This window comes from Microtus oregoni, unplaced genomic scaffold, assembly GCF_018167655.1.
Source record: "Microtus oregoni isolate MIOR12 unplaced genomic scaffold, Mior012 000005F_ref0000423, whole genome shotgun sequence".
NCBI classification, from domain to species: Eukaryota; Metazoa; Chordata; class Mammalia; order Rodentia; family Cricetidae; genus Microtus; species Microtus oregoni.
The window spans coordinates 5,611,489-5,637,487 of record NW_024543064.1 but is presented as its reverse complement, the minus strand read 5'-3'; the positions used below and the strand labels follow the sequence as shown (position 1 = coordinate 5,637,487).

General features: G+C 44.8%; 1 protein-coding gene across 1 annotated transcript in view; it reads right to left on the bottom strand.

Annotated features, from left to right (window-relative positions):
* Positions 1-24,867, bottom strand: part of LOC121448811 (period circadian protein homolog 3-like) — a 52,263-nt gene extending 27,396 nt beyond the window's left edge. Inside the window, 13 exon segments of the mRNA XM_041653030.1 lie at positions 158-284; positions 781-909; positions 1,992-2,097; positions 6,694-6,850; positions 7,020-7,126; positions 9,562-9,640; positions 11,586-11,678; positions 11,681-11,727; positions 17,824-17,872; positions 21,380-21,581; positions 22,775-22,890; positions 23,864-24,009; positions 24,368-24,867. Of these exon segments, the coding sequence (XP_041508964.1) occupies positions 158-284; positions 781-909; positions 1,992-2,097; positions 6,694-6,850; positions 7,020-7,126; positions 9,562-9,640; positions 11,586-11,678; positions 11,681-11,727; positions 17,824-17,872; positions 21,380-21,581; positions 22,775-22,890; positions 23,864-24,009; positions 24,368-24,465 (1,456 nt within the window). The 5' untranslated portion in view covers positions 24,466-24,867.
* Positions 24,868-25,999: the final 1,132 nt, after the last annotated feature.

Below are 25,999 nucleotides of genomic sequence, written 5' to 3'. Positions count from 1 at the left end.
CCAGTATATCACTGCTGTCAATACTATTCCATTTTCTGGAAAATTCTGCAAGCTAGAGAGCAGCACAGAGCTCAGGGGTTTTGCTCAGAGTGCATACATGCAGCTGTCTATCAAGAGACAGATTCGGGAGCAGCGGAGGGCCACTCCGTTGACTTACCACCACCCTGCAGCTCCACGCACGTGTCCATCACTGGCTTGACTGATCTGGCCATTGACTCAATGTACAGCTGCTGACCCACATTCTTAATTTTGTTTACACAGGTATAGACCTGCGGCAAGGTCATCTTAGGGAGAAGAATGACAAAACAGGGTTTATAAGCGTAGAAGTGTGCACTAAAAGATACACAAACAATACAGGCTTAACCTCTGGTTCTCTGAGACAAGACTAAAAGCAGCCCTCACTTCAATTCCACTTTTTGCGGAGCCAACGTACAATGATGCCAATCAAACTGTCTGTCCATCTACTCATGATACACTGCTTTTCGGAAAGCATACAGTTAATCCAAATGTCACCTGGCAAAGGTGATTTTTCCCTCTGAAGACAGGGTTCTCACCATGTAGCCCAGCTGGCCTCAGAACTCTTGCTTTCACCCTGCTGGAATGATAAGCATTTGCCACTAAGCCTATTTCAGATTTTATTTAACAGACATTTATTTATTTCCATCCACATCATTTTCTAAAATAAATTTAAATCTGTCAAATGACAAGTCCTAAGAAGTCACGGGTACAGGAGAGCTCCACTGACACATTACATCTGCACAAAATACATCTTCCACACACCTGCTCCTTCTGTGCTTCCTCCACACAGTGTCCACTTGACTCACTGGAAGAGGGGATGCTGACGTGCTGCTCCTGTGAACCGCTGCTGCCAAGGCTCCCGTAACCACTGGAAGCACTGGCATGAATGGGCTAGAAGGAAGGGGCCAGCTCAGTCACTGCTGTGTGCGTGGTAAGGATGTTCACCTCTGAGCTTCCAGCCTACAACCACACAGCGAAGGGCTTCTTAAACGCGACAGTAGGTATGGAGGCTGTCAGCCTGCACGCTGGTGTGAGACACCTCAGCACCTTCCTACTCTCAGGGCAGGCCTATCTTTCTAGTCTACGTAGAGATTGCAGCAACATGTCCTTTTAGATGCCATAAGGTAACTGCTTTTTGTAAATCATAAATAATTTTATAAAATAAAACAAACTTCAGAGCCGGGCGGTGGTGGCGCACGCCTTTAATCCCAGCACTCGGGAGGCAGAGGCAGGCGGATCTCTGGGAGTTCGAGGCCAGCCTGGTCTACAAGAGCTAGTTCCAGGACAGGCTCCAAAGCTACAGAGAAACCTTGTCTCGAAAAACTAAAAAAAAAACCAAAAAACAAAAAACTTCAGTTCCCTGTGCTCAATTTAGAATAGACAGAACACATAAAATAAAAACACAGATTTTTAAAAAAATTTCAGAGACTTCATGAACCCTGAGATTTTATAAAAAACATTTCTGAAAAGCTCTGGGCTCACATTCAACACTGACACATTCAACTTTATTTACTAACAGGACCCATCTTCGGCTGTTCTTTCCAACAAGTAATTTTCCTCTTCTTCCTTTATAATGACAAGAAATACTGAGACCAACCATCTCGCTCTTCTACTTTTAAAAACGGAATTATTTTAAAAAACACTGAGGTTCAAGCTCAGGAGCTGAGCACACTGCTGGTGTCTGAAGCATGAGAAGAGTTTCTCATGAAGAAAACAAGAAAGCAAGGGTCTGCCCTGACACTGCAGCCCAGTCTGTTGTGCTGAAGTGCAGCCAAAAATGTCCTGTGCATCTCACTCAGAGTAAGAAACCAAATGAACAGAACTTAATCCATAGAAGCAAAGAGAAGAGCAAACATTTCTAAGATGTGGAGGCAAAGGTTCCTCTCTCCTCAGTGTGTTCTTGTGGTCTGACCTCACTGAGACCAAACTAACAAAAACACCATCTGGGGAATCGTGTGCTTTTAAAACTTTACCTGCAGAAGAAGTCTGTGAATCTGTTCTTGCAAATCTGCTATGTCTTTGTCGTTATTAGGGGCCTTTTTTATTTTGGTAGCAAAAACATCCTCATTTAATGGGCTCCTATAAAATGTCAAGAAAAACAATGAGCCAAACAATCAAATTCATCTAAAATGAAGACTAACGTGCTTGCAACAGACCATTTAAAGAATCAGCTATGTTCTGATGAACCAACTCTTTAACTCTAGATTCAGAAAATATGGAGTTAAAATTCCCAAAGAATCAAAATATACATAACAACTCCAACCCACGTGGTCCTGGGAACAAACCACAGGACCTTGAACAAGTTAAGAAAGCAATCCACCATAAATTACATCTCAGCTGTTGTTTTTTTGAGTCAAAATCTTGCTACAATTACCCCAGGCTAATCCTACTTCCTGAGAACTGGGATTACAGGCAAACACCTGCACAGTTTAAATTTCTCTACAGCACTGATCTTTATGTAACAGGTTCAGGGGTGTGTGTGTGTGTGAATTTAGTAAAAGTATTTACATATATAAAGCCAGCATTAAGATACTTCTTTTGTTCCTAAGAGATTCAGTAAGGACTGGTTTAAAAATCTGACTGAGTGAACCCTCTGTACAAATGTTAAGACCCTAAAGTTGCCAAGCTTACATACTTAAAGCTGGGCTGGAGATGGCTCAGTGGTTAAGAGAACCTGTTACTCTTCCAGAGAACTGGAGTTTGGTTCCTACCACCCATGACAAGTGACTTATAACCTCTGGCATCTGCACATACCCACATGCAGTCATATACACCTAATCTACACATAGTTAAAAAAAAACATAGTAAAAATAAACTTTTAAAAATTTAGTTGGGCATGGTAGCACATGCCTTTGATCCCAGGACTTGGGAGGCAGAGGGAGGAGGATCTCTGTGAGGTCAGCCTGGTCTACATAGTAACTTCTAGGACAGCCAGAACTACACGATGAGAGCTTGGCTCAAAACACCAAAAATAAATAAAACATAAAGCTACTAATCACCTATGCTACCTGATAAAGATGCTCTACAACCCCCCCTAGTGGTGAATATGAGGCTGTCACACTCCTACCTCCCACCTCATTTATAAACTTCAGAGGATTTAAAACCTGAGCTAATGGGAGCTCACCATCTCCAGCTGGACAGGGAAGAAACCAACACAGGACCAAACTAGACCCTCTGAATGTGGGTGACAGTTGTATGGCTGGGGGAGACTGTGGAGCCACTGGCAGTAGCACCAGGATTTGTCCCTGCTGCTTGTACTGGCTTTTTGGGAACCTATTCTCTTTGGATGGATACCTTGCTCAGCCTAGATATAGTAGGGAGGGCCCTGGACTTTTCTCAAAGCAATGTTCCTTACCCTCTCTGAAGAGTGGATGGGGAGTTAGGTAGGGGAGTAGGTGGAGGGGATAGGAGGGAGGGAGTGGGAACTGGGATTGGTATGTAAAATGAAAAAAGATAGTTTGTTTTCTATTTTAAAAATGTAATTAAACCCTCCTCCCCCCAAAAATAAAATCTGCCACTGAGGTGCTTCAGGGTAAAATCGTTTGTCGTGTAAGCCTGATGACTGGAGGGATCTCAGAGCCCATAGTGAAAGGTGATACCCACACAAGATATTCTCTGAGCTCCACATGTGTGTGTCATGTTACATATTCCCCCATCTTACATGATAAATTAAAAAACGAAATAAAAACTACCTGAATATAGTGAATACCAACAAAGATGACAAAGAGAGGAAACTGACATTAAGACCTCCTCCTAAAAACTATGTTAGTCTCTAAGAAAATGAAAATAACATCCTCAAAAGCCATAAAGCAGCAGTTCTCAACCTGAGGGTTGCAACAACCCCTTTGGCAAATCCCTATCTCCAAAAAAATTTACATTATGATTCATAACAGTGGCAAAATTACAGCTACAAAGTAGCAATAAAATAATTTTATGGATGGGGTCACCATAACATGAGGAGCTGTATTAAAGGGTCCCAGCATCAGGAAGGATGAGAGCCACTGTTAGAGAGTGATCATCATTGTTCAAGTGCTTTACAAGAACCATCCTACCATGGATGTCAACCTCTCGAGGTCCCCAAGTTATTAAGGGGAGATGAGAGATAAAGGAAGGGACCAGTTTAGGTACCAACGCTCACACATTCGTCATGACAGGAAACTACCTCTTGGGTCCTCGGTAGAGTGGGTACTGATGAGGAATACTGAGTCAGATATATCACTCATGAAGTCTTAGGATGTAGGCATTACCCCTGACATTTGGTGTGAGGCTGGGTGATGTAGCCCTGTGGGAGAATGTTTGCCCAGTCCAGGCTGGATGGAAGAACTAACCAAGAAACAGCCAAGTGAGAAGCCAAAGAGAGGGCTCCGTGGTTAGTGGTTAGGAACACTTTCTGCTTTAAAGAGGACCTGGGTTTGGTTCCTGGCTCTTACAACAGCTGCTTACAACAGTCCGTAACTCCAGTCCCAGAGGACCCAGTGTCCTCTTGTTGCCTCCACGGACCCAGGTACATACTCAGTATACTTACATACATGCAAGCAAACACTTATACTTACAAAATTAAATCTTTTTTTTTAAATATTTATTTATTTATTTAGTATACAATATTATGTCTGTGTGCATGTCTGCAGGCCAGAAGAGGGTACCAGACCTCTTTACAGATGGTTGTGAGCCACCATGTGGTTGCGGGAATTGAACTCAGGACCTTTGGAAGAGCAGGCAATGCTCTTAACCACTGAGCCATCTCTCCAGCCCCCCAAAATTAAATCTTAAAAAAACTTTAATTTAATTTTTTAATGTGTATGGTGTTTTGCCTGAGTATATGTCTGTGCACCACGTTCATGCCTGGTGCCTGTGAAGGCCAGAAGAGGACACTGGCTCCCCTGACCTGGAGTCACAGATTTACAGTACAGCTACCGTGACCTAAGAGCTGAAACGCTGCCCAAGACTATAGTCATCACAGTGACCTAAGAGCTGAGACACCAAGACTACAGCCATCACAGTGCCCTAAGAGCTGAGACACCACCCAAGACTACAGTCATCACAGTGCCCTAAGAGCTGAGACACTGCCCCAAGACTACAGTCATCACAGTGACCTAAGAGCTGAGACACCAAGACTACAGCCATCACAGTGACCTAAGAGCTGAGACACCACCCAAGACTATAGTCATCACAGTGACCTAAGAGCTGAGACACCAAGACTACAGCCATCACAGTGCCCTAAGAGCTGAGACACCACCCAAGACTACAGTCATCACAGTGACCTAAGAGCTGAGACACCACCCAAGACTACAGCCATCACAGTGCCCTAAGAGCTGAGACACCAAGACTACAGTCATCACAGTGACCTAAGAGCTGAGACACCAAGACTACAGCCATCACAGTGCCCTAAGAGCTGAGACACCAAGACTACAGCCATCACAGTGACCTAAGAGCTGAGACACCACCCAAGACTATAGTCATCACAGTGACCTAAGAGCTGAGACACCAAGACTACAGCCATCACAGTGCCCTAAGAGCTGAGACACCACCCAAGACTACAGTCATCACAGTGACCTAAGAGCTGAGACACCACCCAAGACTATAGTCATCACAGTGACCTAAGAGCTGAGACACCAAGACTACAGCCATCACAGTGCCCTAAGAGCTGAGACACCACCCAAGACTACAGTCATCACAGTGACCTAAGAGCTGAGACACCACCCAAGACTACAGCCATCACAGTGCCCTAAGAGCTGAGACACCAAGACTACAGTCATCACAGTGCCCTAAGAGCTGAGACACCACCCAAGACTACAGTCATCACAGTGACCTAAGAGTTGAGACACCACCCAAGACTACAGTCATCACAGTGACCTAAGAGCTGAGACACTGCCCCAAGACTACAGTCATCACAGTGACCTAAGAGCTGAGATACCACCCAAGACTACAGTCATCACAGTGACCTAAGAGCTGAGACACCGCCCCAAGACTATAGTCATCACAGTGACCTAAGAGCTGAGACACCGCCCAAGACTACAGTCATCACAGTGACCTAAGAGCTGAGACACCGCCCAAGACTACAGTCATCACAGTGACCTAAGAGCTGAGACACCACCCAAGACTACAGCCATCACAGTGACCTAAGAGCTGAGACACCACCCAAGACTACAGCCATCACAGTGACCTAAGAGCTGAGACACCACCCAAGACTACAGCCATCACAGTGACCTAAGAGCTGAGACACCGCCCAAGACTACAGTCATCACAGTGACCTAAGAGCTGAGACACCACCCAAGACTACAGCCATCACAGTGACCTAAGAGCTGAGACACCAAGACTACAGTCATCACAGTGACCTAAGAGCTGAGACACCACCCAAGACTACAGTCATCACAGTGACCTAAGAGCTGAGACACCAAGACTACAGTCATCACAGTGACCTAAGAGCTGAGACACCAAGACTACAGCCATCACAGTGACCTAAGAGCTGAGACACCGTCCCAACACTACAGTCATCACAGTGACCCAAGAGCTGAGACACCGCCCAAAGACTATAATCATTATTAGAAAAATCAGAGTGCTGGCAGTGCCATGAAAGTAGCAAAAAAAACTTAACTCAATCATGTTCATCTTCCATGACAGGTGACATCTGCCCCACTCACCTCTGTACCCCATAGCACCAACTGATGAACTTACGTTTGAACTTTATGCCGACCAATGATGAAGGAAACCTTCCGGCTCCAGGGGTTCACAAAGCTGGACCAGCTAGAATCCAGAATGACATAATCTCCATTCTGAGTGCAGAATCTGATGGGCGAGTGCTCAAATGGAGGATGGCCAACATACTTTAAAACTATGTAAAGCAACAAGATTAAAACCAAACTTTACACAGATAAGATTGCAAGTGTCCTGCTTCAGTTATCACTTTAAAGGAGGAAACAATTACTTTAGCAGTTCAATACATTTTTTTATCAGAACCAATTAGTGACAAATAAGAGCGTCCATAAAGGAGCAGGCCCCACCTTTTTGGTGTATGGCAACCATCAGAGGCCGATCTTCAGGGTGCACATATGTTAAGATGGATGTTCCAATCAGATCCTGAGGTAGGTAACCCAGCAAAGGCACAGCCCTGGGGCACAGGTACACAGCACAGGAAGCATGTTATAGTGAGCAAGTAATTAAGTAGTTTTTATATACTTAAAAATACCCACTCAGGCTGGCAATATAACTCAGTGAGAGGCTATGTGCTTAGCATACTTAAGGATCCCATCTCCTGCTCTGCAAAATAAAACATCACCACCAAACCCTAATTTCCCTATTTAATTCTAAATAGGAAGAACATTTATGAAAAGATGTCCATTAATGCACCCATGAAAGCAAAAAAACCTATATAAGCTAACTATGTCAGTAGTCATCTGATACACTGCATCAAAATCACCTCATTCCCTAAGAGCAGGATTGCGGGCTCACTGTGAACTCATGAATCACACACTCTGGAGATAACCCATGGACATGAATTTTTATCAAGTTCCTCACGAGTCTTGCGCTCTTTGTTATACTATCATTTAGAAAGAGCACATGTAACAGGATGCTAATGATAAAACGGGCTGTGAACTTACACAGCGTTAGTACAGTGTGGTAAAGCCTTTAGGAGACAAAGCCTAGTGGAAAGAAGTTGGGGTACTGGGGTATGCCCTCAGGCCTTGTCTGAACTGGCATTAACTGTCAACCTGAACAGCTTAGAATCACCTGATGGAAGTCTCAGCTGAATAACTGTCTTCATCATAATAGTCTGTGGACATGTTTGTGAGGGACTGCCTCAACTGTCTACAATGGGCATCATTTCCAGTGGTCCCAGGTTAGGTAGGAAAGCTAGTAAAACGTGAGGCAGTGGGTAAGTCAGGGAGTGAGCCAGCAAGCAGCATTCATTCAGGAAGGAAGCAGATTAATGTCACTGTGTGCTCCCACCATGATGTCCTGCCCCACCAGAGATTTCAAAGCCATGGAGCCAGCTGAGTGACCATGGCCTGAAAGTGCGCAGGGATTAAACCTTTCTTCCCTCCTTATAAGTTTGGCCATTTCCAGTATTTCACTACAGTAACCAAGACTGATGAACAAACACATGGTTAATACTGACTGAATACGATGTAGTGGCCAAATCAAATATAGTATCCAAAGGCAACTATCATCCCAACCAATACTCACAGCAATGTTTTCAGAATGGCTTAGACAAAACAAGCTCTGGAAACATTTTCTATGCTTTGTTTTACACTAAAGCATGTTACCCAGATTTTCAAATTTCAAGAATAAGTAAAATTCTGAAATAAATGTGTATATGTGGGGCTGCATATACTAGCTGATATCAACATTTGCTTATTTGGCTTTTTGAGATAGTGTTTTTCTGTGTAGCCCTGCCTGTCTTAGAACTCACTTTGTAAGCCAGGCTGGCCTTGAATTCACAGAGATCCGCCTGCCTCTGCCTTCTGTGTGCTAGGATTAAAGATGTGCACCATCACCGCCCGGCCAACATTTGCTTTATCCAAACAAAAATACAAAAAAACAGGAGCTGGAAAGATGCTCAGCAATTAAGAACATTGATCTTCCCGAGGACCTGAGTTCGATTCTCAGAACCCAGATGGTGGCTCACGACCATCTGTAACTCCAGTTCCAGGGGATCTGAAGCTGTCTTCTGTCCTCCTTAGAGGTGTATCCACATGTGGTACAGACATACATGCAGGCAAAACACCTGTACACATAAAGTAAATTTTTTTTCTAAAAAATACTGAAAAACAGCAATAAGCATCATCTATCACTGTTAAAAAAAATAACAAAATCATTTTAAAATTGCCCTAAAAAGAAAGGTAATGTAAGTTCAAAATAAAGAAAAATTCTTAAAACTTAGCCTTTATTAAAAACGTATGTCCTCTTTTTCTCTCTCTCTTCAGACTACAATATTTAGCATAATTGATTTGAGCACATTTGTCAAATGGAAATACCACTAGAGTAAATGCTAAAGATTTTAAATCTTGGTCCTAAGTTGAGTATAGTCAGATATTCTTGGTGAACTGATCCTTGATTTATGTAAAATAAGAGTAATATCACCTGCACCACGTATGCCTCAATGTTATGAGATCTAGGAAGGTATCACATAAATCACTTTTAATAATACAGTATGCAAAATGTTTACACTAAAATTCAGACAACAGGTACAAGTACTTGCCTCCAAGCCCGCTGGCCTGAGATGCGTCCCTGAGACCCAAACAGTGGAAGGTGAGACCCAACACCAGAAAGGTGTCCTCTGACCCCACGTGTACATGGAAGCACGCGCACACACGCACACACGCGCACACACACACACACACACACACACACACCCCAATAATAAATGTGATTTGAAAATGTATTTAAGAGGACTCAATTTAAGCTGCACTGTAACCAGCAGGAGCCATGCAGGCAAACCGACTGTCACAGAATACACAACAGTACACAAAGCATAACACAGACCTCTAGTACCTTGCTTTGTCTTCCAAAACAAATCTCTTTTAGGCTCAAAGAAATATTTACCTTTCATCTACTTCAAGAAATACACATCCTGGGGTGTGTGTTGTAGTAAAAATTCTTTTATTTACAGGGATTCGAGGAGCTATTAAAAAGGAGAAAGGCTGATTAGGGTCAAATATGCAATCAATCATCTACTCAACATACAAGGGATAAAATCTCAAAATGAAATGGCAGAAATCTAACTTAAATCTAAGGTCTGACTGCCATGAAGTCAAAGCCACAGTAAAATAATGATAGTTTCCATTATTAACTTGATTTTAAAGAGGTCAATATGTAATACAAAAAGTCTGCTGCATTCTTAATAGCTTATTTCTTTATCATAAATATCTAATAGGTAAAGTGGGAATAAGGGAAGGGCTGAATATTTTTTGGTGGCGGTGTATAACTAAATGAAAACACTTGCAATAGCACTAAAGCAATTTGTTGTAGAATAAAATTAGTACCATCGAGTCAGGCAAGTTCTAATCTAAAATGTGCACTGAAAAATGCAGTCCACACTCTGAGAGTAGGCTTACATCAGTTACTTCAGCATGATGCCAATTGCAAAAAATCCTAAGTGAATACACAAAAAGGCACCCAGTGTCTGGAGCTACTCATGAATACATACAACACAGATACATTTCAACTGTGGCTACCTCGGTGAATTCCGAGGCAGTTACAGGAGTGCTGTTGTTATTGTTTAACGTATAAATTAATGATTTATTATTTCCTTTTAAAAAAGAAAATTTATGTGTGTACATGTTTGGTCTGCATGTATGTGCAGGATCAGGTCAGAAGAGGGAGTGAGATCTCCTAAATTGGAGTTACAGGCAGCTGTGAGCCACTATTTGGGTGCTGAGAAGTGAACCAGGACCTACTGAAGTGCAGCCAGTACTCCTAACTGCTGAGGTATCTCTTTAGGCCCTTTATCTTTTTGTTTTTCTGTTTTTTTGTTTTCGAGACAGGGTTTCTCTGTAGCTTTAGAGCCTGTTCTGAAACCAGCTCTTGTAGACCAGGCTGGCCTCAAACTTACAGAGATCCGCCTGACTCTGCTCCTGAGTGCTGGGATTAAAGATGTGTGCCACCACCACCTGACTTGTAATTAATTTTTTATCATTGTGCCCCCAAACTAATTTTTCCAATAGTCCTATGTTTTCATTGTGACTTATAGGGTAGGTAGGTATGTGCTTTGTAGGAAAGCACATATCATGTCTCATCAGAGCCAACTATGTTTTTAGGTAGTAAATGGAAGTTGCCTATACACAAGTTTAGAAATGGATTTCTGTTTATTGAATATATATACTGCAATTTCTGGAAGTTTCAAAACACTTGTAGAACATGTTGTTTCAGTCGGGCGGTGGTGGCGCACGCCTTTAGTACCAGCACTCGGGAGGCAGAGGCAGGCCAATCTCTGTGAATTTGAGGCCAGCCTGGTCTACAAGAGCTAATTCCAGAACAGGCACCAAAGCTATATAGAGAAACCCTGTCTTGAACCGCACCCGCCCCCCCCCCCCAAAAGCATATTGCTTCCCCCTCCATCAAGTGTTAAGAATCAAACCCAGGGCCTTGTAGTTACACAGCATGACAAGCACTCTACCACTGTGCTACACCTCCAGCTTTTGGTTTGTTGAGGCAGGGAATCACTATGTAGCCCAGGCTAGCCTTAAACTTATTATGTAACCCAGGGCATTCATGCCTTGGTCCCTCAAGGCATGTGCTACCTAGCAAATGCAATCTATTATTGTAGCTTCTTCATGAAATGATTTTAGTGCTATTATTTCATCTAAGATAGGTCCTTGTAAAATGCCACAGAACAGGTCACCAATAGAGAAGGGACTAAAGTAACTAATATCTATCCAACTCTGCTGCTGAAGTCACACTGTGGCAGTGATAACAGCACAGGAAGTCAAGGTCAGCAAACAGCACCCAGTAAACACCAGCTAGAAGTGAGTTTATATGGCCCACACTGGACATGAAGCAGCCTTCTCCACACTCCTGTCTGAACACCGCATTCTGCCTCTCACTGAGCACAGGAAATCCTGGCTTACCTTCATAACCAGAGTGAATCTTCTCAGCCAGTGCTAGACAGCAAGGCTCTGGTTCTGGCTGGGCAGAGCTATGTACGTGAAGCAGATAGGGAGGGTCCAGAACGGAGAGTAATGCTTCTTTTGTGCTCTGTCCCCACCTCCACTGAAGAGATCAGTGATTAGAGCTGACAGTGGTGCACTCAGCCCACTGTGAAAAGGCTGGGGATGCTCCACCGGGAATTCCCAACACAGAAAGACCCAATCTAAAACGTTTAAAGATGCTTGTTTCCCCAAAGGGAAGGTTAGCTTGAAATCTTAGTACCTCTGGGCAATAACGATCATCCACTACTCACTACCTAAGAAGTTTTATGGAGGGCTGCTCACATCACTGTGAGAGTCACCCCACCCACGACCTGCTCATGACCATGCCCCAAACTCCCACTGACTCTTACCCTTCCACTGTGAGGCACACCAAGCACTGCAAATAGAAAATGGGCCCCATGTGATCACATGGCTAAACCCAACTATAGCGCACCCCTCTTCTGTTGTTAAAGAACTGACCACAAAAAATATTTCTGACACCTGATGACAGGAGCTCCTCATAGGTTGTTCAGCAGAAACTTGTTAAGCTCCTTTAACTTTAACTGTGCAGGATTTCTAAATTAGGTTCCATACCCACGGCATCGTCAAAGCCACCAACTGCAGCAACCACATTGACGATGTTAGGAGGAGCAAGGATGTGGTTGCTGCCCAAATTGGAAAAACCATGACGGGAGTATTCGCTGCATAGCTGGTGTCGTGAGCAGGACTTGAAGCAAGAACCCGCATATGGGCATTCTGAGGGTCCAACGCGTCACCTAGAGAAGGTGTGTGATCCACGCTGGTGGTGTTAACAGTAGTCTCCTCAGAAGACTGACGATTGTCACCTGTTTCACTAACGCTGGTGGTGTTAACAGTAGTTTCCTCGGATGACTGACGATTGTCACCTGTTTCACTAACATGAGAAGTTGATGTGGCATCGGCATGGGCAGGAGGCTGGGGCACGATGTCCTTTCATTGTTTGAAGAATATTTTCAGTTTACTCTTTGACATTTTAATGATCACGATGTATAGGCTCAATGTCCTTTATTTATGGCTAGAATCCACTAATGATTTTAGAGATGGTTACAGTCCAGAGATTGCCTTGAGTCTTAGAAGAGATGTTGAACTTTTGAACAGTGTCGAGACTGTGAGAGACTCTGGAGACTTTGAAGCTGGACTAAATGCAGTCAGCATTGTGACGTTGTGAAAGAATGTCTGGAAGAAACTTCATGAAGCTGAAAGAGTTGATCGCCTAAAGCTGCAATGATGTGGAGGGGTGGGAATGTTGCAGGTCCAGGGCCCCATTACAGTTTATTTGGGGCGATCGTTAGCCTGGTAAATAGCTAGTCCTTACTCTCTGTGTGTCAGACCAAACATCCTGACAAAGAGATAGAAACCATTTGGAAGTTATGAGCTTAACAAAGTGCCGGTTCCCCTCCCCTAGGAGTAGACCTTGAGAGTTTAATGCCCAGTCTCTGTTTTAAGCTAGTTGTCGGGATATGATCTCTCAGCTTCCGGTTCCTGCAGACATGTCTGCCACTTGCCGCCATGCTTTTCCACCACGACGAACTCTTATTCTTCTGGAGTGAAAATAAACTCTTTCTTCCACGAAAAAAAAAAAAAAAAAAGAACTGACCAAAGCTCCAGCTACTTTCTTGGTTGCTGCAGGCTTGGCTTGAAGGTCAGCAGTGTCCTGCAAAATGCCTGGCTGGGGAAAGCACATTAAAACCTAGCTGCCTAGCCTGGCCTCTGGAATAGAGAGAGACCCCTTCTCAGTCTCACTGAGGAAGCTCTGAGGATGTGCACAAAGCTTTCTCTATACTACTGGGACATGCCACATGCTGTAGAGTCTAACTGTCAAAGAGTGAGCCACTCTTCTTTGTCTGCAATCAAGTCTCTCTTCTAACTTAATCTAGATTAGTGACCCCAATCCCAAGGCAGTCCCAGTGTACTGGCTACCCTCACTATGACCCTGCTTCCTATTTTAGTCATGTGGATGACAGCCTTCCCCCAACTACACAAGAGTTCATGTTCCATTTGTCCAGCTTCCCCCTATAAAGAACTTCTTCAGCCTTGTCCATGCCAAGGGTTCTAAATGTCACTTATATACACTTGCACTACACATTACCTGCTGGCCTGCACCTCTACCTAGAACTATGTTTTCATACAGTCTCAATGTAAACCCAGATTAACTCAGACACAGCTCCTCTCCAGGAAGGTGCTTTTGCTCCATGCTCTCGGGCCTCAGATATTTCCACCCAAGATTCCTATCGCCAATCCCTCATTCCTTTTTATATCATGTTCCAATTATAACCCATAAGTCCTTGCTGTGGGACAATGGTCTGTATCCTGTCAATTGTATTTTAAATAAACGCTCATTGGCCAGTAACCAGGCAAGAAGTATAGGTGGGGTGAGAACAGGAGAATTCTGGGAAAAGGAAAGATTCAGTCTGCAGTTATCACCCAGACAGAGAGGAAGCCAGACACAGAGCAAGTAAGATGTGACTGCCTCACCAAAAAAGGTACCAAGCCATGTAGCTAACACAAACAAGTATTATGGGCTAATAGTTATGAGTTAATAAGCCCGAGCTACTAGGCCAATCAGTCTATAATTAATGTAGACCTCTGTGTATTTCTTTGGGGCTGAATGGCTACAAGACCAGGCGGGACAGAAACCTCAGTCAATAAGTCCTGGCAAAGCAACCAATTTTTTTTTTTCTTCTACCACCTCACTAGCCTGACTTTACAACCCACGCCTTCCAGTGCTACAGCTGACCTGGTCCTTCACACAGTCCTTTGTAATTTAAAATGTGCTTTCTTGATAAATGAGACCTCTTAGCACTGTACACAAATACTGCAGCCCCAGCGTAAGGACTGACCCTCACCCAGAAAGGGTCTCAATGGTAACGTCATTTCCCTCCACCTGCAAAAGGGAACACCTGGAGAAAGCATGACTCAGAGTCTGGGATGTCACATGACTAAAGGCAAAGGAGGCTGTCAAAGACCACGTGGATATTGCTAGAAGGGCAGGGCATCGATCCTAACAGTGTTCTTACTGGTCAAAGGCCAGGATGGTTTTATCATCATAAGGTGAATGGTAACTTTGCTTTTTAGAAATACATTCTGAAATACTAATGGAGGAAATGTCTCAGTTCTGAGATAAGAGCAGAGGGAAGAACTGGTGGAGGAACAAGTGGCACCAGGCTGGCCATGGCTTATAGTTGGGTAGTCAGAACATACTGGCTCATTATACTATTTTCTTTGCTTGTTAGGTTAGAAAGTCCTAAGGAAAAGGTTTTGAAAGCAATTAATCTCAACCAAATACTTCCTTCTGAGTGTAAAATTCCCTGTGATCTAGGCCTTGACTTTCCATCCACCCTCCTCTCTTCCCTTCTGTTCCAGCCAGGTTCTCCATTAACCTTTCCACACTCAGGTGTGTTCCACCCCAGGGCCTTTGCACATCTGTTTCTTCCACACAGACCGTATTTCCTCAGAAACTTCCTTAAGGCTGCCTGGTTTACTCGCTCACCTTCTTTAGGGCACTTGCTGCAACTGGGATTCCTCAGAGAAGGGTCCTGTCCTAGCCAGTTGGATGTGCTTTGCTACCAGAAGTCCCCAGCCAGTGCAATGGCAGTGAGAGCAATGTGGGGCTCTAAAAGGTCATGGGAGCACCACCATAACAAGGGGATCAATGCAGACCCTGTCAGAGTGGGCTAACTTTGGTGAGAGCTAGCTGTTATGGTGTCTGGCTCCCTTTGCCTTTTTGCCCATGCCAGTTTGCCCTTCATCATGAAGCCCTTGCCTAATGCCGAGCAGACACTGGCTTCATGCTCTCTGACACCAGAACGGCACGCCCAAACCCTTATCCTCTGCAAACTAGACACTCTTAGGGGTTGTGTTACAACAGCAAACAGACAAAATGTCTGAAAAAAACAGCAATTTCTCCACTGTCTTCACGAGAGAACTCACTCTCTTGTCTGGAATTTGTTGCTAGCGGACACATTAGTATTTACACATTATTGGTTTCCTGCTTACAGAGTTTAAACACATGGGGACCAAAGACATTTGCTTTGAGCAGTCTGACTCAGACAGGACCTATAAGTATTTAGTGTGATTTAAGCCCATGTGTCATTTATGTCGGGAGCAGAGTGTGAGGTCATTGTGCCCACAGATCTCCAGAGAAACCAGGAATGTTAGGCACACAGGATTTTGTCTTTCCAATGGGAAAGATGAAAAACCTGTCCTTCTATCCAGAAAGCTGGGAACTGGAAGAGATTAACAGCCTGGTGATCTGTGTCATCTGTTGGGCCAGGCCACACAAGCTCCTACAACCAGTACTGGATGTGGTTAGTAACTGAAATGGCCCTGATAGCCAGAGGCTCCCCCAAGCTCCTACAACCAGGACCAGAGGAAACTAACTACCCAAATGACCTCTAGCCTATCTTTACAACGCCAGACCCTTAGGCCCTGAAGCTAGCACAGGCAGTGTATCTCTAGACCCCATCTGCTTGGGGGGAATGACAATACCCGAGTTGAGTTTAATGTAATTATGCTTCTCTGTGCACTGGGGACTGTATTACCCAAGGAAGCCTTTTTTTTTTCTTCTTCTTCTTCAAATTGTACTGGGCTGGGGACTGGAGAGATGGCTCAGAGGTTAAGAGCATTGCCTGCTCTTCCAAAGGTCCTGAGTTTAATTCCCAGCAACCACATGGTGGCTCACAACCATCTGTAATTGGGTCTGGTGCCCTCTTCTGGCATGCAGGCATACACACAGACAGAATATTGTGTGCATAATAAATAAATAAATATTTTTTAAAAAAAATTGTACTGGGCTTAAATACACTGGGAATAAACCTCCTGTCATTAACTCTGTGAAGTCTGATCCAGGCTGACAAAGTCAATCTGTACCAGGTTTTCCTTCTTATCTCTTCCTGGTTGGCTTGCCTGTCTGACACCTGCAGGGATGCCCCCACATTTACTCTATTTCAGGCTTGTTTCTGATAAAGGCACTGGTGAAGGACACAGTAAACCATACAGCCCTCCTACCTGTTGACTGTCAGTCGGATTATCCCTCCTGCTTAGGTCCACAAACAAAATTAGCTCAAATCCCCCCAGTTTTACAGAGTATTTGGTTATTTCCATTATAAACATTTTCCTTCTCTAAACATCTGGAGTAGTTACTAACTTAAATACTGCTGTTAACAATAGTGACACTTAAAAATGTTTTTTCTTGTTGGGCATGGTGGTGCACGCCTTTAATTCTAGCACTCAAAGGACAGAGACAGGTGGATCTCCATAAGTTTGAGGCCAGCCTGGTCTATAGAGTGAGTTTCAGTACAGCCAGGACTACACAGAGAAACCCTGTCTCAAAATAAAAATAATAATAGCAAGTTAAAAAGTTTTTCTTTTCACAATGAAAGCAACATTATAGTAATTTGTTTAGAGGGTGACAACTATCTACAAGAAGTCACTTCTGTTAAGGTGTGGTCAATTTTCTTCTACATCACTCTCTTTTTAAGGCCTGCTATTAAAAATTATAAAAACTAAGAGATAGGTGTGGGGAAATTTTAAAAATTAATTTTAAATGTGACTGAAAAACGAAAAGCAAATAAAATGGGGCTCAAAACACATTTTTTTTTGTTTTGTTTTTTTGAGATAGAGTTTCTGTGTAGCTTTGGAGCCTGTCCTGCAACTAGTTCTTATAGACCTAGCTGGCCTTGAACTCACAGAGATCTACTTGCCTCTGCCTCCTGAGCGTTGGGACTAAGGTGTGTGTTACCACTGCCTGGCTCAAAACAGTTTTATTGTTAACTTCAAACCAAGGGCTCTGATGATATATGGGGCTAGCATTTATCTTTCAGTCTTTTTTTCTTCTCAATCACATACAAATTTTTTGTTTGTTTTTTGAGACAGGGTTTCTCGCGTAACAGCCCTAGCTGTCCTAGAACTCACTCTGTAGACCAGGCTGGCCTTCAACTCAGGGATCTGCCTGCTTCTGTCTCCCGAGTGCTGGGATTAAAGGCATGTGCCACAACCACCCAGTCACATACAAATTCTCATGTAAGAATCAAAAGAGATTTTTGTTTATTTGTTCCGTCTCACGTTGTTGTATCTATAGCAGAATCTGGCTGAATGTGAAAGCATCACCACATTTTGAGCCTCCATACCCTTTACTTACCAGATTCTGCAGAAGAAGGATTTCACTGATGCAGATCCATACTGTGAAGCTGGAAACAAAGGAAAACGGCCGTTGTGTCCCTCACAGGCAGCTCCTCAGGGAAGCAATCCTGTCCCACCACTCTGCTCTCATCTGGGCCTGCGCTTTCCTTCGTCTGACCCTGCCATCTTCCCCTTACTCTCCAGCTAAGCACATCCACTTATGTCTCTGTGACGGTCTGACGACAGTCTGGTCCACTCTAACAGCCTGGGGAACTGTGGAGTGACTTCAGACTTCAGTTCTTTGATGCACATGAATGTGACTGTTTTCCTTTGCTTTTGTTCTGCCCTTGGGGAGATCTAACACTGTGCTCTAGGTTACACGCATGACCCTTTCATGACTCTAATGTACTGCTAATGTCATCTCTCGAGGACGAGACCAATTACTGCAGTGTTTGTTTTAGCCAGCCTTCCTGGTGACAACCTAGAGGTGACAGCCTTCTGCCTTCTTGTGACAACCTAGAGGCAAATACATGTTAAAGTCAAATGAGGAGGCAGAACCTCTGCCCAAACGCTTCACTGAAGTAAAAAGACCTAAGTTACAGAACTATGAAAAACTGCAAAAATACACAGTAACATAATGAGTGAGAACCCGCAGGTCCAAAATACTGAAGAGGACGACGTCTCTGAACAGCTAAGGGAAGGATGATAGAAAGAATCAGAAAATTGCCTTTTGCTCACACCATTTACACATTACACCAGGCTTCTATGTTCACCACGAGGCAGACTCTGTGATCTCAGTGGACACAAGCCCATAAGGCACTCCACAAGCTGAAAGTGAGTTCTGAACAGCCATCCAGTCCTTCTGAGAGGTCTATACAACTGACACTAAGTGGAAGCGTGTTCTAAAACAGGGCCAAACTGACCGTAGAGGATGCAGCATTCTGTGTTGTGTCCACTGATGTCCTCTAAGCTCAGAGGAGACTGAAGCAGGTAGCATGGGCACTGCCCAGAACGGACATGGAGCTTACTACCTGTTCTCAGCTGAAGCTCAAACCTCAGATTTACATAGCAGAAGTATACTATTCAGAATAAACCAGATGCACATCAGGCCTGCATCGCAGAAATAATGATTTCAGGATACAGTAAAGTTTTAGGAGGGATGAAAATATCATGGCAATGATTAACCTATACAAACACTGCTGAAGGAAAAAAAAAAAAGCAAAAGACAAAAATTAAAACAAAAAACAAAACCGGAAAGAGCTGGCAACATGTTTATCAACCCAGCATCTAGAACAGTTCTGGCCAAATCTAGAACGGATCACTGGCCCCAAGTGTTGAATGTTCGTAGAATGGGTCATTGATGAAAGCAGAAAAACAAACAGACAATGAAAGTTGAAATGAGTATTTGTTACGGGAGGTCCTCCCACTCCTCCAGCCTATCGCTGCTGAGATACCAGCCCATTGGGGCGTGGTCTCTCTCCCTTTAAAAAAGCGGCCACTTCCCTCTCCTCTCTCTTCACTTCCTGCTCCGCTGGCACTAGACTCCCTTCCTGGTTGCGCAGAGGGCTGACGGGGATCTGTAAGTTTTTTCCCCTTTAAATAATTACCACCCTATTAATCATAATTCCAAACTGGTGTGGCATTGTTTATGACTTATGCCTTCAAGTATTTAGGAAAGGAAGATGAACAATAGCAGTATTTTTAAGATGGGAAAAGAGAGATAACGGAGCTAGAGGAAGGTAGAGAGCACTTGATTTAAAACACCATAAACGTGGAGGCCAAAAGGTAATAAAGTCGTGGCAGTCTGTTTCACTAGAGTGTAAACATATTTCATACTATTAATCCCTGAACTTAAACATGATTAGAAACAGTAAATCTTGTGCTACACTTTCTTAGGATTTCTCACCAATGTAGACCACAACGGCCTTGAAGTCACACCCTGACTCATTCTCCAGAATGCTGGGCTTAGCTACCATGCTTACCTGTTTTCCACTTTTCAGAACTATAAAATGAACTTTTTTTTTTTTGATAATTAGAAAAAAAGGGCACTAGAGGGATGGCTCAGTGTTAAGATACTGATTAATCTGCTAGAGGACCCAGACTCAATTCCCTGCACTTACACGATGACAGCTAACAACTGTCTGGAGCTCCAGTTCTAGGGAATCTAATGTTCTTTTATGGCTTCCATGGGGCCTGAAGCCCATGTGGTGCACAGACAGACAAGCAGGAAAAACACTCATACACATATAATCGGGATGTAGTTCAGTCAGGAGATGCTTGTCTAGTCTGCACAAAACCTTAAGTTTGATCCCCAGTACTGCATAAGTTTGCCTGGTGGCATATGACTGCAATCCCATTGCTCAGGAGGAAGAGGCAGACAGATTACAGTTTAAGGCCATTTTTGGCTCTATATACTGGCTGGTTTTGTGTGTCAACCGGACACAAGCTAGAGTCATTAGAGAGGAAGGAGCTTCAGCTGAGGAAGTGCTGCCATGAGATCCTGCTGTAAGACATTTTCTCAATTAGCAATCAGTGAGGGAGGGCTCAGCCATAGTGGTTGATGCCATCCCTGGGCTAGTGGTCCTGGGTTCTATAAGAAAGCAAGCTGAGGAATTCATGTGAACCAAGACAGCAAGCAGCTCCCCTCTGGGCCTCTGCCTCCAGGTTCCAGTCCTGTTTGAGTTCCTTTTCTGATTTCCACCAAGTGATGGACTATGATGAGACATGTAAGCCAAATAAACCCTTTCCTGTGACTGCATATCTGGTTCAGACAAACAAGCATTTCACACGGAAACGAAGTTATGAGATCCATGGACTTTTAGGGCCAGAAAAACTGAGTAGGGGTGATCAGCATCTTGTCTATAAAGTCAAAGCTGTTACACAAAGGGATCTTGAAGACTGCACGGGAAGAAAGCATGTTGTATGGATTCCAAGGGAAGAGTGCCTGTATTGCCGTCACCCGCTGTGAAGTATGCTGGTAATCAAAGATATTTTTCATATAAAATCTGAAAAATTTAAGTTTATAAAAAGAAATGTACTGGTTTGTTATGTCACTAAATGACAAAAATACCATTTTATTGTGTTCCTTTTACAGAGGAGAATAAAGCCTGTTGTGGTGCATGCCTTTAATCCCAGCACTAAAGACGTAGAAATGGGGCTGAAGAGATGGCTCAGTGGTTAAGAGCACAGGCTACTCTTCCAGAGGTCCTCTGAGTTCAATTCCCAGCAACCACATGGTGGCTCACAACCATCTGTAATGAGATCTGGTGCCCTTCTCTGGCGTGCAGGCATACATGGAGGAAAGAATGTTGTATACATAATAAATAAATCTTAAAAAAAAAAAAAAGATGTAGAAACAGGCGGATCCCTGAGTTTGAGGCCAGTGTGACCTACAAAGTGAGGTCCAGGACAGCCTTGGCTACATAGGGAAACCCTGTCTCAAAAAACAAAAAAGAAAAATAAGTAAATACACAAATGAAGCACAAAGAATAAGGAAAACATGTATGCTGTACTACTTCTGTAAGCATGACCAGATCCCGGGGCAAGATAACTCACCCTAACATTGGTCTCATTACCTCTTTGGGTCTGGCTGCTCCAGAAAGGAAGCTGACTCTGAACAGTGTGTGTGTAGAACACCCTCACGTCTTGAGGGGCAAGCAGGTCGACAAAGCGCGAGGACGTCAAGGAATCTTTCTTAGAGTTCAGGATCGAAGCAGCCTGCTCAGAAATGTGCACTAGCCGTCCAGACACAAGGGAAAGCACTGCCACAAAGGTATCCTGGGAAAAACAGATCAGACAAAAATTGAAAAACTTACACACAGTACTCTCTGAAAAGTCAGTTTCTTCTGGATTTCTACCATAATCCAAGGCTTAAAATACACGTGTGTGCCCACACGCACACCCCCCCCCCTCGTAAAGAACAAAGCTTCCTAAATAGTTTTCTCCAGCATGCTTCTTAGCAGCCATTATAAAAAGGACACTAGGCTTCCTGAAAGTTTGATCTCGATGCCACAAACCCACACCAGCTCCTGAGCAGACTAAATATGTATGCGGCACATAGGCTTTTCTCTTCTGCTAAAGACTCTCCCCCAGGAGGGGACTGTCTTCCTGTCAGTCATACAGGTTCTATGCTTAAAGACGGAGCTCAAGATCTGCCTCCTTCACAAGCTGCCCTCCACAGACCTCATTACATAAGAACTGCGCCTCAGGTCCTGTTCGCTTCAGTCACCGACTTCACTGATAATCGGCCACTGTTCTTGCTCACGTGGACTTGCTTCCCTGTCTAGACTTATGGTGAATGTTTCCTCAGAAGCTGTTTCTTTAAACACCTACTACAGCACTAAGCTCGTTAGCAGAACAAGCTCTCTTAGGAAACACTACATGACTCCTTGTAATACCTACAAAAACATTAAGTTAAAGCGATGCTCAAATTTAAATATCAAATTAAGGCGTCTCCACCATCAATAAAATATGAGGCTTAATTACTGTCAATAAGAAGAGATGTATATACGCACACACTAAAGGTCTCTTCCAAAACTTCCCCATAAAAATGACATCTCAACTCACCTGCTCTACCTAATCCAGCTGCTTCAACTTGAGGGAGTAGGTATTGGAACTAAGAATGATACAAATAGAAAGTAACAATTTGGAGATTAGAATAAGGCGCAGGAAATTACTCTGCCATGTTCGGTTGGCTGCTTCTTTCCTTTTTATAGTAGAGAACATGGGATGGTGAGGGGAGGAAAGAACCTGACAGCTCACACACGAGGCTGCATTAGAGCGCGAGCTGCAGTCTACCTTCAGATGCTCTGCCACAGGCCGGAAACACCACACAGCACCTTCTCAGCAGTTTCACCTTTGTTTACCTCAGCAAGAGATGCTTTCAATGACTATTTTAACACCTAGAGAAGGTCCTTAGGAGAAGTCACCTCATTCATTGGAGAAGGCAAAACTCATGAAATCTTACTTACTGTGTTCTTGGAAGCTTGTTCAGAAGTGAGACTGGCCAGCTCCTCAAGACCGTGCGCAGACACGTCTGTCTGAGGTGCTCCGTGTGGACCGAGATTTGAGAAAAAGTCTCTGTTTGCTAAGAAACAAAGGGAGATAAATGGGTAATCCAGTGAAAGCAGCATCTTTAGGAAGTCATGTCTTAGCACTAGCAAGCTGACTTATTTCCCTCAAAACCAGGTCATGTTTGGCTTGCATCAAAAATATGGTCAGTTATGCAAACTTAAGACTATGAATTTTATAAATCCTGCATGCTCTAGGTTACAGGGGACAAAAACCATTTACAGTTCTAAAGCTAGTTAAAGAAATTAAAAGTTGGGGCTGGAGCAATGGCTCAGTGGTTAAGAGCACTGCCTGCTCTTCCAAAGGTCCTGAGTTCAATTCCCAGCAACCACATGGTGGCTCACATCCATCTGTAATGAGATCTGCCCTCTTCTAGCCTGCAGGCATGCATACAGACAGAACACTGTATACTTAATAAATAAATAAATCTAAAAAAAGAAAAAAAGAAAGCAAGAAGCAGCAGGAAGGGGGAGAAAGGAAGGGGAGAGGCAAGCTATAAAAAAAAAGAAATTAAAAGTTCACACACACATTTCTTTATGGAGGAAGCATTAGCATGCACAAACTACTTATTTGTCACAGGTGAGGCAAAGAGGTTTGTGCTAAAGACATACCAACTTACAGACTACTCAAGAAAGAAAGTCAGAGGGGAAGGAAAAATGTTTGTCCTTTAATTTAGCCAATTTTTTATATTGTGGTTGCACTTCCAAGACATGTGCATGACAGGAAAGCATACATGTCTTTTCTCTTGGAACCTCCAAGGAAGGCAATGCTTCTTGAAAAAGGTCTTCGAGTCTTAGTTTGACTGCTAAACTCTACTCTTGCAACAGATCTGCAGAGACTGCAGTTAGTAAACTCTCAGACAGATCCCATCCTCCTGGCTTTGGAAAGCCCAAAGCGTCACTTCATAACCAGCCTGGCTTGTCCTGGCCACAAAGACGCTCAAGCCTCTGGAGAACCCCAGTGCACCCTATTCTTTGCAACTCATTTACCTTGCACGCTATGCACACAGCGTATGGCATAGTTAAGGGCATCTAGGGTGCTGGGTTTAGTGTGTCTCTCGGCTGGAAAATACTTTTTCATTTCTTGGACAATCATTATAAGTTCTTCAGATATTCTGTTTCTGTCTTCATGTTCACTGAATAGAAAAAACACACAGAAGAAGTGGCAATGGTGGACATTCAGAAGTATCTGTTTTTTAGAGTGTTTGGACGCACCAACTCACTCGGGTTAATGTCCTTTCTCTTGCAGGTAGGGCACATTTGACACTCTCCAACCTCCCTTCAGCTCTACCTAACTCCGTCGAATTCTTTAACCACTTGGCCACTTCTTTCCTACTCTGGTAATTTACTCTAGTAACCCCTCCTCCCATCGATTCTTACTCAAGTGTCCAAAAGTTCCCCGTCGTGTCGCCTCCTCTGACACTCTGCCCCCGGGGTCAAAAATACAACAAAAAAAGTTGTTAGCTAGCTCCAGGGAAGGCTACCCGGCGTCACCTGTGGCTGCTGTCCACGAAAGTGCCCAGCAGCGGACCCTTCTGTACCCTGTCGTGGGGCCAGTCGCCGCCCACTGCCGGGTCTCCACAGGGGTCCATCCCGCCTGGCAGCCCTCAGTTTGCAGCCAGCCACCAAACCCGGCTTGTTTGGGTCCCTGCCATCGCCTTCGGGAGAGACTGGTCGCCGACCACGCTCATCTGAGGGGCATTTTTCTCCTCAGCATTTTCACAGTCTCTGCTCGGGTGACGAGCTACACCGACACCTCGACGCCGGAAGCGGGCTGGTCGGACCCCGCCGCGGCTCTTAGGGAGCTCGTTCAGCCCGAACCAACTTTTCCACCGTCCATGCTGGGAAGTCGGCGACCATCAAGAAACGTCTCATAGCGCACAGTTCCGGGGCGACCGCCCGGGCGGAAGGCCGGGGCAGAGCGGCTGATCATGCAGCGTCGGAGGCCTCCCTCCAGCCAAGCCCTCGCCCACCCGCGCGCCGCCAGGTCTCGAGGCCAGCCGCGTGCTGAGCCGCCGCCGACCCCGCCCCCCTGCGCGCTAGGGCTCCGGCCACGCCCCTCCGCCGCGCGACTGGTCCTGGCGGCCGGCTACGAGAGACTCCACTGGCCAGGGGCGGGCCGGGGGCGGAGTCAGTCTCGGCACGGCGGGGGGTTACATAACCGCGGGCGGGCGGGCGGGTGCAAAGGCCCCGGAGAACCTTACGTAACGCGCGGGTCGGGCGAGGTCGGCTCTCGGCCAATCCCGTCCGCCAGGAGCCCGGGTCGGGGGCGGAGTGGCCGTGAGGACGCTAAGGCCTAGACGCGCAGTCTACGGCTGGGCCTCCCGGAGGCGGGGCCTCGGAGCTGTCAGTCAGGAGGGGGCGGGTCAGGGGCGTGGCCTGCGCGGCCGACAGGTGAGTGGAGCCTGGTTTCCCAGCCGCACTTGTGAGGCTCCTCGAGGGGACGCCGTGCTTTGGCATGAACGATCTTCTTGGTTTCCTATTGTTTTAATCTTTCCTAAACTTGCTGTCTCCTCCCGAATGCCAGCTACAGGCGAATGGACCCAGGTAGAATCCAACCGAATTTTCAGAAATAGAAATTTAATGATACAAGGTAACTTCCCTGGCTGCCCTGAAGTTACAGATTCATTTAGCAACAGGAGGAAAATGAACATATGTAAACGACGCCCCCTTTTCCAGGAAACAGCCGGGACGCTCTTTTCATCTATCTCTACTCTTCCGAAATGAAATCAACAGGGCAGAGCTCCAGCCCTCTGCTGCCTGGGTACACCAAGAAGACACGGTGGTAGGGGTGGGGGTAGGAGATGGCGCAGCAGTTTAGAGGGGAGCGCCTAGTCCGTCCGTTGGACGGTTCCCAGGCACCCTCTATCAGGTGCCTCACAAGTATCCTGCTCCAGCGGATCCAACGCCCTCATGGATAAAAGCACTTGCACGCACGTGCACATATCCAGACACACAGCAGAGAAATAACAGAATCTTAAAAAAAAGGTACACACAGTATTTTTTGGATGAATGAATGATGTTCTAGGTCAAAGAAGAGGAAAGTGACAGAGGGCAGTTATCCACATTATGTAGTTTTTCTCTACACCGGACCACTCTACTGCCAAGCTCTTCTTTAAGAAGCAT